General features: G+C 48.4%; 3 protein-coding genes across 3 annotated transcripts, besides 4 other annotated features; all 3 read right to left on the bottom strand.

Annotated features, from left to right (window-relative positions):
• Positions 1-730: 730 nt before the first annotated feature.
• On the bottom strand, positions 731-5236 carry Tb11.02.0800 (p166; the record flags this gene model as incomplete). Its single annotated transcript, XM_823318.1, has 1 exon — positions 731-5236. The coding sequence occupies one exon, from the start codon at positions 5234-5236 to the stop codon at positions 731-733; it is 4506 nt and encodes a 1501-aa protein (XP_828411.1).
• Positions 5237-5815: 579 nt separating this feature from the next.
• Positions 5816-5838: a microsatellite.
• Positions 5839-5944: 106 nt separating this feature from the next.
• Positions 5945-5987: a sequence feature (AT_rich).
• A 1288-nt stretch (positions 5988-7275) lies between these two features.
• Positions 7276-7299: a microsatellite.
• A 124-nt stretch (positions 7300-7423) lies between these two features.
• On the bottom strand, positions 7424-9583 carry Tb11.02.0790 (kinesin, putative; the record flags this gene model as incomplete). The annotated part of the gene is made up of 1 exon (XM_823317.1): positions 7424-9583. The coding sequence occupies one exon, from the start codon at positions 9581-9583 to the stop codon at positions 7424-7426; it is 2160 nt and encodes a 719-aa protein (XP_828410.1).
• A 1345-nt stretch (positions 9584-10928) lies between these two features.
• Positions 10929-10958: a microsatellite.
• A 378-nt stretch (positions 10959-11336) lies between these two features.
• Tb11.02.0780 (squalene monooxygenase, putative) lies at positions 11337-13076 on the bottom strand (the record flags this gene model as incomplete). Its single annotated transcript, XM_823316.1, has 1 exon — positions 11337-13076. The coding sequence occupies one exon, from the start codon at positions 13074-13076 to the stop codon at positions 11337-11339; it is 1740 nt and encodes a 579-aa protein (XP_828409.1).
• Between the last annotated feature and the right edge of the window lie 461 nt (positions 13077-13537).

Below are 13537 nucleotides of genomic sequence, written 5' to 3'. Positions count from 1 at the left end.
ATAAAGACGAAAGGAAATGCGAAAACAAGCAATGATAAACAAGACAAGAGAGTAAAATATCAGCGGAATACGAAGGCAACGTCAGTGGGAATGATCTCAAACTAATGTGTGGAGCATCACACCGAGAGCGGAATAAATAAATGAGGAAACAGGCACCAGATACAACCAACTAACAGCTGAAAACAATAAGTTTAACGAAGAGGAAGTAATCAAAAACATCTTGCGGCAACCTTCTCGCCCACAGAACCAGTCGACGCAACGGGCCTCCGGTGGCTGCAAACGAGACGACGTGTGCAACAGACGTGGATATATGAGGGATAAGGGGGGAAGATAACAAAAAAAAAGATGGAAGAACATTTAACAGAGTGGAATGCAAAAAGCGGGCGTATACTTATCTGTTTCCTTTCCCTGTTCCTTCGAACGCAGCGGCGTCGCTCCCAAGTTTTTCCACCAAACAAATAAAGAAACACATAAATACACACACACATACACAATAATAATAATAAGACAACGCCTGCCACCAGCAACACAAAGTGGTAGGGGGTCACATGCCAAATCCAACGTACGCCAACACCAACCTTAAAGACGAAGTAGTTACGCTGGAATGTCACCCATCTATGGGGAGAAAAATGTTTACTACACACCAAATATATGAAATGTGGGTGTACATGTAGGGGCGTGAGAGGTGGTGGAAGAATAAAAGGAAGATTGAAACGAACAAAAAAGGAGGTTATAGAATTACCCGGTCCGCTACACGTGAGACTAACGGCCTCTTGAGGGCAATTTCAGAGACATCATTATCCGCTGCCTGCTCCATGTGTGAGGCAAATTCATCAGTAAGTGGAATAGGCACGAAGGCAACAAGGAAGGCCGCAAATAAAAAGTATGCGCACAGCATGATGGTGATGATAGTCACAACCGATTGCGACAGCAAAAACCATGAAAGGTGGGACGCCCCCTGTGGATTTACCATCGTGACAAGCGAAGGCGTGTCGGTGGTCTCACTTGGAATACCGTTTGAAGAATCGGCTTCCCCGACTCGCACAGGCGACAATACTTGAACCACTTGCTGCTTTTTCTGCTGCTCTAACACGGCAGCAAGCCGTTTCTCGAAAAGCACCGCGAGGTCCTTCTGTGCGTTCCTCACCTCCTGAACGACACCTGCCGAACTGCTGGTTACGGCTGTGCGTACCTCACTGCTCATTGATTGGAGTTTGCCAACTCCTTGGGAAACCTGTTGAACGCTCCGCATCACCGCCTCTTTGTTCGTTTCCTCTCGTTCCTTTTGCCAAGTGAACTGTTGCGTGAAGGTACGCATCTGCTGGGTAGTCGCCTCATTAACAGTACTACGCAGGGCTGCAATCATATCGTTTTTCACAAACTGTCCCAAAGCATTATGATACTCCTTGCTGGTGTCCCGCAACTTTTCTTTTAACTCAGCGGCGCACTCCCTATTTGTTCTCTCTATGTTAGTCATTCTATCCTGCAGCTGCGACGAAAACTGGTGCTGGTGTGCTTTCAATATCTCACTACTTTCTTTGAGATCGTTGCGCAGCTGCCCCAGCCCCGCATCTGCTGACGCCTTAACGGCCCTCTCTATACGAGCAGCAAAGTGCTCTACCGCTTTCTGTGTTGCGGCATCAATTTTTATAACCAATTCTCTCTCTGCTTCCCCCATTTCCTCTCGCAGCTTCAGACGATTTTCCTCCAGAGCCCCCAACAGTTGTTTAATGTTGGTGTCTCCAGTTTTTTTCGTACTCACATCAACCAGAGATGTGCGCAAGATGCTCAGCCTCTCCCACATTTGCTTCGCCTGTACACTTCGCGACGACTTCACGAGCGTCATGAGCTCATCAACTTCCTTTATGAAGCTTTTGCTTCCCTCAACACCGTCTACCTCGTCTTTCCTGAAAACCTCTGTTGTAGGAGGAACACTGGCACTGACTTTTGTCAGCTCATCAAGCGCAGCCTGCAATGCCTGCATGCGTTCACCTAAACGACCCTCCATAGCTTGCAGACTCTCCACACTTAAATTTGTGGTTACGGCCGGCTGCGAACCCATCTCCTCCTCCGATCTTCGTGGCTGCTGCCGTTGGAGTTGCGAAAGAACCTCACGAGTTGTTGCCGAGAGGGTTTCGAGACGCGACGCAATTAAATCGGATGCCTCTCGCTGTCGTTGCTCATACTGCTCCAACACCTTGTCATCTATTGGACTCTTCACTTCAGTTTCGCTAAGTAAGGACTGCTGCTGCTGCTGCGGCTCTTGTAATTGTCTCATGGGGTGTTCTTGCATCTCACGGACAGATGCCATAATGCAGTCGAGGGAATAACGGACTTCGTCCAGTTTCGTGCGCATGGCCTCGACAGCAAGTGCAACATCTTTATTCTGCTGGTTGGACGATAGGAGCTGGTCAAGTTGTTGCCGTCCTTCGTGAATCTCATACTTCAGCGTATCAAACCCCCTCAACATCTTCTCTGCAGTTTGAACGTGAAGTTCTTCTGTACGTTCTAAAGAAGCCTTCACGTCAGAACATATTTCCATTCCGGTAGCGGTGTTGCGCTCAGCGAGGTCTTCCAATAGCCTTTTAAGGGACTTCAACGCTTCGGTTTCCGAACCGCTCACTTCACCCGAGTTATTTTTAATACATGCTATAACGTCGTCAAGTGTTGCCTGTAGACGATCTGAGCGGTGTCGTTCAGAGTCAAGGACGGACTGCAGTGTGTCCTCGACAGAACGCAACTTCGCCTCCAAGGCGGTACGCGACTTTTGCCCACTTTCACGTAACTCTTTGTAAAGGTCATCGAGTGGTATGAGGGCAGCGGCCACTTCACCTTTCAGAAGTGTGCGAACATCTTCTGTCAGCCGCTGCCTGACTTGCAGAAACACCTCTTGCATGGCCCCCGTGACAGCAGACTTTTGCTCGTTTGTCCTTTGCTCGGCGTCTTCTTGGTTCCGGGACATCCGTTGTTTCCACGTCTCTTCATCAGCTTTCATATCTTGCTCTTGTGCCCTTCGCACAACCTGTATCTGCTCCACTTGATCTCGGTGCTGCCTTTGAAGTTTCGACTCTAATTGGTGTTGGTAATCCTGAAGCTTCTTTGCCAGCGCTTCAACCACACCATCAACCTTGTCCTGTGTCGCTTGCTGCTGCTTGCTCAGAGTTGTCTGCATGCTGCGCAGCACATCATCGAGGTACGTACGGAACGGCGAGAGATCAATTTCCTGTGGTCGGTCCATTTCCTGCACGGCGTCCATAACGCATCTTTTGAGATCTTCCACTTTCGTCACCATTGCCTGTTCTAAGGCAGACGTGTCAACAGCTGGTGCAACAACTGCTCCCGGGGCCGGGGTGGGTGGTGAGGCGACGGGTGGTTTGTAAAGGGCCATACTTTCCCTAACTGCTTCCCGCACTCCTTCACATATCGTTTGTGCGACGGTTACGAGTTGTGTTTCACCCATGTGTCTGTTGTCGTATTCGTTGCCCGAGGCAGTGGAGGTAGGTGCCACTTTCTTTTGGATGGCTGCCGCCAATTCATCCAGTCTCGGGGTGAGAGCAGCTGACACAGCCTCCGCGAGCTCTGTTGCTGTAAAGGTGTGTGCAGTAGTGGCAACCGCTGTGCTGACGCTCGGTCGCGGTGGCTCCTGTTGCTCTTTTTCCTCTACAGCGGGGGCGGAATGCGGGGGAAGAGATGATAAAATACTCTCACTGATACTTTGTGCCAACGCCAGCAGCCGGTCGTCGTTCAGCTCAGGCACTGACCCCACCTGGAGAGCAGCACGGGGAGTTTTCTTGATCACATCTTCAAGCTGGAGAAGCCTCGCCGACAGTTCCCTCACATCAGCGTGCTGCTCCTTCAGTCGCCCATCTATCCTTGATATTACATCGTCTGCCAATGCGTCCAATTTATCCGCAAAAATCCCATTGTAATCTATTGTGTCACTGGACTTACGTTCCACAGTGCTGCCTTCAGTGTTTTCAGTGTTGGAGGGTTGGAGAGCGCTTATCAATTCTCTCTTTAGTTTCTTCACAAGGTTTTTGACTTCACTCACATCTCCTGCACTTGTCTGATGCATGCTATGAATTTCCATCATAAGCTCCTTAAGGTCAACGGCCGCAGCTGTTGACTCACGCAGTTCTTCAAGACGTTCGCCGTAAGATGCTAAAATTCGCTCGAACGCCACCTCGTTACCGCTGCTTACGTTCGTCGTACTTCCAGCGGCATCAGAGGTCGAAGCACTCCCACGGAGGTCACGCAATACAGACTGGACCTTATGTTGCGTGTCCTCCACCATCTGTGACATGGCATCCCTCACGTTCTTTTCGATTACCTTCAGACTCGCAGCCTGAGCCAAACGTGACTTGCTGTCTTGCGCATCGGCGCAGTCGGCCAGTAAATCACTCACAGAAGCGAGAAGTCGCTCCTGTTGGAAATGCGAGGCTTGCTCGATGGCAGAGACAATGTGTTCGCGCAAATCTCCCAATACTTCTTCGAGATTTTTGTCTTTTCCAAAGCTCGAATCCAGTGCACTCTTCAAGGCGCTCTCTAACCTCACAAGGGACGTTCCCACCTCTTTGATGACCTGCGGAAGTTGACCTACGTCCTTGAATGATAGTGTTTTCAGCTGCTCCGAGCATATGACATCGGCGACGCGCTTGCAAATCAGGTCTGTATTTTCCCTCAACACTCGGGTAATGGACGACTCCTGCGTGTGGTTCGCGTGAATGAGGCGGTCCACCTCATTCCGCAGGCACTCCGCGACGGCATTCACTACAGTGGCTGCTCGACTATCTTGTGAGGCATCCGCAGCGCTGAGGTTGAGCTGCAATTGCTCCTTCACCTCATCCAATATAACAGTTGCCACAGAGGCTAACTGCTCCGATGAAGCAACACCTGCACGGTCGGCCAGACGCTGGTCGTCACCATGAAGGGAGTTGGTGCCAGAATGAACGGGTGAAGGCTCACCCTCAAGTTTGGCGTGGATCGCCACATTTGGATTCGCCATCGAAAGAACGCGGCGCTGCATCTCAACATCCGCTGGGCTGAGGGCTGCTTCCACAACGACGCCGCGTGTCGCGTCAACACCGCGCAGTAAATGTTTACTGGGTCCGTAGCCCCTTGAGCGGATGGTTGTGGGTTCTGCTGACTCCACTGGCGATGGCGGTGTGGATAATATTCCCCTACGCCCCAACTGCCTAAACAGTTTTTTACAGGGAATCTGATGTACTCGCCTCATTCCTTAACTATAGGTTTCGTTTTCGATGTTCGGACGTTATATGGGTAGACAAGTGGGGAATGTGAGGATGGCAAGAACATTATAACCGATATCAGCTAATATGTAGGGGAGTAAGCATACAGGGTTATGTGCCACCGCATGCACAAAAAAACAAAAGAAAATAAACACAATCCGCGTACAGACCATTTGAAGGTATCCGACGAAAAGACAAGAGAATTGCGCACGTGTTGAAGTGAAGGTAGCGAGTGTAATAATAATTGTTGTTGTTACTGTCTTGAGGAGGAGGAGGGGGGAAGGGAAACGACTGGGTTAACAGAGAATGTAAGAAGGGTAACGAACAAAAAAAGATGATGAAGGGACGAAGCACCAATGACTAGATGCCAGAAGAGAACAAAAGCACCTCAAACAACAACAACAACAATCGTGATTAAAGTAACCAGTATTACCCCGATGGTGAGTAATAGCCACCGTAACACTCACCTTGGTACACATAAGTATGGATGGACACACACGGAAAACCAAAAACAAAGAAGGGAGAAAGACGAGTAGCCGTTCATGCAGCCAAACGTATACACAGAGGTGTGTGTGTGTGTGTGTGTGTGCATGGAAAAACGAGCAAATAAGTTTGTTCTTCTTTTTGACGTTGTTGGTTTTATTACTTTCGTGCTTCCTTTCCTCTTTTCCTGTCAACACCTTACCTGCTGCTTGTTTTATTATATATATATATATATTTTTTTATTTTTATTTTTTTGATTTCGTTCATTGCGGTAATTTCTGTGATACTGAGTCAACGAGCACGCGCCCATATCCCAAGCAGGAATGGCAACGGCCGATTTAGTGGGAACTCCCTTCCCCGAAGAGTGGGCGGAGGGGGAAAGGGTGCAGCACCAGCAATGGAAAGCAAGGTAATATATAAATATAAAGGTATTGTTTTCATTTAATTTTTGTTTTGTTTTTTCTTTTGAGCAAAGGAAACAGTGATGCTCATAGTGATAGTCATATATATATATATATATGTAAACACCGGTGAGGACAAGGGAGACACAGAGGGAAGAAGACAACAAATTTCAAGGTGTTCTCACAACATCCGACCCGCCACTGTACAAAGAAGATGGGTAAGGGAAAAGCATAAATTTAAATATATGTAAATATAAGGGATAACGTTTATGTGCGAATGACAACAATAATCATAATAATACCGCCAGCTTTGAAATATATAAGGCAGCAGCGACGGGTAGGACAAATGGAAAAGGACGGGGACAGTGTGGGAGAACAAGGTAAGGAAAATGGGAGAGGGTATAATAGGAAAAAAAAAAAGACAACAACAGCCTTTGTGACTTGCAACGCCGCTTCCCCCCTCTCAACCCAATACCCCTCACTGTTTATTCATTCATGCTAATTTTCCTTCTAATATTTTTTCTTTCGCACCCTAACTTTTGTTTTCCCAGTTTACACCCTTCAACATTCTCTCCCCCGCCCCATAATGGGAAACTGTGGAGAGTGAAACGCTTTCTCTCACCCACATGCGAACACGCCAAATACTCGGAAGATGAAATCACTGCTGTTGTACCGGTAGTCAGGAAGGAGGTGGCTCGTAGAAACAGCAAAGGAGGGAGATTGGGGAGGGGGAGGCGGTAAAGTTCCAAGTAAGCTTCCCACATTCACACTTATGTATGAACACTTCCTCCCCGCCCCTCCTCCTCCTCCTCCCGCCTTGCGCCTTTCCTTCACATGTCTGCACATATGTGATATTTGTGGTACTGCTACTATTCCATTCATTCGCGTCATTCACATTTCTTTCCATGAGTCAGGTGGGAGACACACACACTTTTCCTTGCACTCAATATTCCTTATCCGGTTTTGCCGCTTCTTCTCTCAGGTGCAATTAGCCTCAAAGAGCTAAACATCACACCTACATGATCCCCTTCCCTTTCTTTTTTTCTCGATTTCCTTCTCAACTTCTATACAGCCTTTGCTTTACACTTCCCCGTGCATTACCCGACTTTCCCACAAATAAAAAAAACGCGCTAACCCTTCGGACACACACACACACACACACACACGAACAAAACAAACAAAAAAGTCCTATTCTCCCTCCCTCTCCTTCTCCACTCGTACAAGGCAAAGGAAAGAGGAGACAGATAAACTAACGGGTGATCCCCCGACACCACCGGTAGGGAAGCTCATTTACCGGCGTTGCCGAGACTCCAGGCGGTTTAGCAACTGCCTTATCATATTTCTAACACTGCTAATACTCTTCGCCTGACGGTTGAGAATGCTCTCAACATTTTTGCAGTACACCTCAATGGAGGCTCCAGGCATCTCTACTCCATTCAATTCCGTCATTTCTTGCTTCAATAACTCCATCATTGCGTCAATATGACGGCGATGGCCCAGAATGGTATTATCCTCTTCTTCGTCTAAGGAATCACCGCTCGCAAAAGAAGTCATCTCATACGGGCTAGCGTCGCGGATCGATATTTCGCTGCCAACACGACTGTGTTTTGGTGTCACCCTGTTGAAGCTCTTCGTCCCTCCACTACTTGGAACTTTCCCGGAGCGAATGCTGTCGGAGAAGTTCGGGTAGTCTTCCTCTTTGCAGCTCATTGACACGCGAGAATGTTGCCCTTTGAGCCGATAGCCGCTGCCGTAGCTGCTGTGAGACTTTGCGTTAGGCGTGCCTGGTTCCCGTTGTGAAAGATGACTGGAGGACCGGGTGCCGGCCTTCTTTTCTCGGGCACGTCTTTGGGCAAAGTTACTGCTCAATCCAAGTGTTTCAATCTCTTCACTTGGCATCTGGCCAATCATGATTTCCTCGGCGGCGATGCGGGACGACTTGTCTTTCTTTAGTTCCTTCACACGATCAGCGTAGCGTAGTGTGTTAAGGGTGTGTTCACAGCTTCCGCTTGCAGGACTAACATTGCCTATCATCACAGTGCGACTGTTCCCCGTGAAGCAGTCCCTCAGCACGGCTGTAAGCTTTGAACCACGGAAAGGAATGTGCCGATGATTCTGGTCCAGCGCACGAATACATTCCTTCAGTGCCAAAAGTGACTTATTGATTTCTGCACCTTCGAGGCGCGTGGTTCTGTCGCTATCAAGTGTATCTGCACCCCGCTCGCTTCCAGCGAGGTCGATGAAGGTGAACCTACCGAAGAACCGGTTCTTTGAATTCAAAACCGTTATGTGAAGGATAGCGTGCGACCTGGAGGAATCCGCATTCATGCCCGTCGAGCCGGCCGCTCGAATGGAATTTCCGTAGTCGATTACACGCATGAGATGCCCCGTATCCTCCACACGATGTTCCGTAAGGCCACAAACATTGATAACACCGCGACTATCTTCACGGCATGCAAGCTTCTCACGCTCATTCAGCAGGTCAAACAACTTTCCTCCATATATCTCGAAGAATGAAACCATGATACTCATCCCACTTTCCAGTCGAGCATACAGATCACGTGCAGCCATCAGATATATACCTTCCTGGTCCCCCTTCCCGAGCATTGTATATGTCTTGCCACTTCCCGTTTGTCCATACGCAAAGCAAGTGGCACACCCACCCTCAAACACTGTTTCAATAAGGGGTTTGCATGCCTTCTCGTACACATCGCGGTTGCTGTACTTGTCGTCAAGAACCAAATCATAGGTGAAACGATGTTTTTCAATATATTTCGTGAGGTCAACTTTCTGTTTGGGCTCAAGTAGGGCAATTGCCTGCAGGTTGTCAGGGTCCGTGGCAAGGATATCGTATAAGCCATCATTGATCTCAGACGTGCTAAGCGGACGTTTGCGGACCACCACTGTGATGCGACTTGCCTTTCTTTTAGTAGTTCCACTCTCCCCAGGCTTACGGGTGGCGGCTGTTGGGGAGGCGCGTGCTACACGGCTGAGTGGCCGTGAGTTTGGGGTCATTTTCATGGCTGAGAGTTCCATATCGTCAATCACATGAAGTGGATCGCGTCGCCCTCCCGCCCCTGACAGTTGCCTGCTTTCATTCATGCGAGCGTTCTCATTTTCCGCCTTGCGTTGCGCGCTGGAGGGTGTCGCATTACGGCAATTCGGCGTTGTGTTTCGCGCACCAGTTACGGCCTGAGGTGTGTGCTCGGGTACACGTGGCGCGTCCGAGGTGTTCAATACGGAGGGGGGGTTCGCCTGCTCTCTCTTCATATATTGAATCAGCTCAAATAGTTTTCGGCGGTCAGTCATGACAATGACACCAACAGATTGATAGTCTTGCATGGTGAGCTGTTTAAGCTGCTGAAGGGTAAGAACACCACCATCGACAAACCCCTGAATTGTGTGCGACAAACCTCCTTGCTCAAGGAGTTCGCGAAGCTGTCGCTCCATTTCCTTCCTTTTGATTTTCGCTTCTTTTACTTTTGAACTCTCTTTTCACTTCACTCTCTTGTAGCTTCGGCCCTGTTCTTTTTTCTTCTTCCCCTATCAGGGCAGTGTATCTATATACAAACGAATATTTTAGATATTCGTCTGCGCCCAGTTAAACTCGTTTCTAGAGGTTGCTCGGTGTTGAGGACCTTCGCTAAGAAGACCTTAGAGAAACCCACACACTTCTACTACAAAGTCAAAACAGGCGAAAGCACACAAGGAGAAAAAAGAATTTAATGGTAACCAAAAGAATATGAAAGTCACGCACGCACAAGTACCCGAATTTTCCCTTCATTTAACAATGCACTCGAGGAGTCACTGGCTCTCCATAATTGCGCGCGCACAAAACCCCCAACCCCGACGCGCAACATAGTTTCGGTACGCGGCAGTAAAGAGGAGAGCGAAAAAAATAAAAAAATAAAGAATGGAGGAAAGAGCCCCAACGATAAACAAAACGTGTCGGAGAGTCACAGAAGTCTCCACGATAGAGGCAACAGTAAAGGTAGGTTTCCAACCGGTCAAACGCAAAGAGGTTTCCAATGCGCAGGATAACGAGCGGAGTAGTGTGTCTCATGACAATGACCTCAATGTTGTTCAAGGAGGTGAATCGCTTCACTCCGGTAATAAATTTGGATTTCTACACAAAAAACCCATGTGCCCCCATATGTTCCCACGAAAAAAAAAGAGAAGGAAGGAATGAATGAAGCTCGATCGCCAAAACTTTAACACACACCCTCTCACAGCGGCCTATTGGCAGTCTGAACGCGTGTGTTCCCCTTTACATCAAAGAGACACACCAATCCGAGTCACATACGGCACATCATCTTAAAACATTATCACGTCATCAACCGCGTCACATCTTCAGAATAACAACACATCGAAAAACGTGGAAACTACACCAGAAACGCCGCGGGCCATTCATGCAACCGGGTTAACATGCGCCTCCGCATTTCGTTTCAACAGTTGGTAACCAGATACGATGCGACTGTCAGTTATATTCAGTTTAAGGAAACAAGCACCGGCAACAACCCAGTTTCACCTACCTGACATTTGCAGCCCAATTCAAACACAAAATGAGAAGGAATTAAGTATAAACAACACGCGAAACTCGAAGACCACGCCACGGCGGGTGGGTGTTCGCGGCGCGCCCTTAGCACCATAGGCGGAACTCCTTGCCACAGCCAATCGGGAACTAATGCCCGTCACGAGATACTGAGATCTGAGGGCTACTGCTGCGGCTTAAACTTTATAAAAAAACCTATAGCGATCGCTCCCCCTCCCAGTCATCCAAACTGCCGATAATGAAACACAAACACAAACACACACACACACACACGAACAGAAGCGCGCGCCCCTCAAAGAGGGTGACGCACCAGGCGAGTAACAGTGCATACAATTCAATAACAGAGTGATGTGTACCACTCGTTCCTTGACCTCCATCTCTACTGCACCATAGCGCGGCGTGAAGCATATCCACAATCAGCAACCAGTGCTGTGCAGGCACGCAGCTGAATGAGCCGAGCCCCTCCTCGACAAGGGAATTGTTTAAAAGACATGCGTACAGATGTGTTTGAACTAAAAATAGTGATAACAAGTAAACGAATTTACAGTGATGCCCAACCCCAGAAGCAAGGTTAAACAACACAACTGCTTCTTTCGTTTCTACTCTTTTCCCGCAACCAATGTGCCCTCACATAACTGACCACATGTGTCATCACAAACCAATTGGCTTCCTTTTCCTCCCGTTGAGTAGCGAACGACACACAGCAACTCGGACGGTCTTGTAAATAGACGAAAGAAACCCCGTTGGATTTATCAACCGCCAGATGGAAACGAATTCACTGTACGCCACCGGCACTGCAACACATGCAGCCGCGATCAGAAGATAAAGTGCCTCAAGGACCCGAAACGGAGATACAAAGAATGTAGCAGCATTAATGCACCTTCTACCGAAACTGGGAGTATCCTTACCGCGACAGTTGCGGGGACCACTTAACGTGGCGAGGTTCAGTGCACCATTAAACATGACTCTGGTGTAATGCCACAGTAGCCGCTGTGGGCTGTGATCCACACCAGCCAACAATGCCATCGGAGCGGAAACGCACTCACCACCGCGTGCGAAGTATTCCAAGCAGGCATTGCGGAGCAAACGGGTGCCAAAAACAGCATACAGTGCCCACGATAAGATATTAATACTGGAGCTGTGCACCACGCGCCCACGCGCATAGCTCACGATAGCATTTTGGATACTGTCTTCAATATCGGCCATCTCCACAACGTCGGAGCTGCGCATCTCCTTGATTTCGAGGAGTTTCTCCGCTAAAAGAAATGCATCACTGAATGCACATGTCATGCCCCCACCCGTAAGGGGGTGTCGTTGATTGGCATGGTCTCCGATCCCCACGTAACCCCTGATAGAAGGAAAAGTGGCGGGATAAAAGGCAATTGGCATGGATCGAATGTTTTGGGTACTCTGTGCTGCCTTAATAAAATCCTCTCGCATGTTGGAAGGAAGGCATGGCGCGATTTCCTCGGATAGCCAGCGGCTTTGCTCCACCAACGATGGTAACGCTGGTTTGTTGTAGTCAACGAGAACACGAAGCTCGTTAGGATCTAAGCGGTACGAAAGAATGGGTCCTTTTTTCCCAAAGAAAACGGTTCCGTATCCTTCTTGGGGAAGACGAGCATTACGTATGATGAGACCAACGAAGTGCGAGTGGTAGTTGGCTGCAGGGTCGTAGTGTTGATACATAGCTTTGAACTTTGACGAACCGCCGTCACACATAATAATGAGAGGAGCTGTTGCAGTTTTTTGCACCTCCTCCGACATGCTTGTAGAATCCGTTCTCGAGGGTGGCGCGCCCGTAAAAGGTGACTCTGGAACGTTATACTCGGCTGCCGTGGTGTAGACAACGCCGTAGGCCCTGTTCACACATGGAGCAACTCGCTCCACGAGGACCTCTGTTACCGTGGCTTCAAGCATCGTGACGGCTGGCTGACAGTTCTGCCACACGTACTTTCGTAAATTGTTCACCAAATCCCCAAAATGAAAAGAGAACCCCTGAAGGCCAGCAGCATACGGTAGCCGTATTTCATCGCCACGTTCATCCAGAACAACATAACCATGGCAAGGCATTCCAACGGATTTAGCGCATTCGTCCATGCCTAATTTCCTCAACACATCCATACCTCCAGGTTGAAGGAGTTCCCCCACAATACGGTTTGGTTTAGTGAAAAGTGACCTCTCGAGTAGCAGCACACGGCGGTTTTGGTCTGCGAGAGCCTTAGCCATGACTGGTCCCGCGATACTTCCCCCAACAATGATAACATCATAGTCATAGTTTAGGCGCGCTTCCTTCAACCGGACACCGGATACAGCATGATCAAACAGAACAAAGAGGAATGTTACCGTTACCGCTAGGAAAACAACTGATCCAATAATGGCCGCCTCCATTCTATTTTTTCCTTCACTCCCGTACCAGTGGTTATATGCTTAAAAGTCTGCCAGAGGAAAAAAAAAAGAAAGCCAACGGAGGAAAAGAGAAACTTTTGCCTTTTGTAACACAAAACAGAAGGGCATGAAAACTGGCATGCCCTCGAAGCTCCATGGGCGCTCCTTACCGTGCCTTTTTTACTTCATTTTTAGAATAAAAGAGAAAACTCTCTTGCTGACAAAAAAGATAAAGCAATTTTCCGCACATTTATCAAAGTAAAGAAGTGAAACAGTAGAAAAGAAAGGTATCAGCTACACCAGCAAAACCAAACAATAAAACCAACTTGGATCGTATTCGATCCCATACTTATCTATGTGAGCTTTCTTCATCCGCGCTCTCCCTTTCGTTTCTTCGATCCTTTGGTATTGTTTATACCTTCTATGGAATACGGCATCCGCCTACCTTCGAAATTACTTAGATT

This window comes from Trypanosoma brucei (assembly GCF_000002445.2).
Source record: "Trypanosoma brucei brucei TREU927 chromosome 11 chr11_scaffold01 genomic scaffold, whole genome shotgun sequence".
Lineage (NCBI taxonomy): Eukaryota > Euglenozoa > Kinetoplastea > Trypanosomatida > Trypanosomatidae > Trypanosoma > Trypanosoma brucei.
Note: the sequence above shows the minus strand (reverse complement) of the source record. Positions and strands in the feature narration are given on the sequence as shown.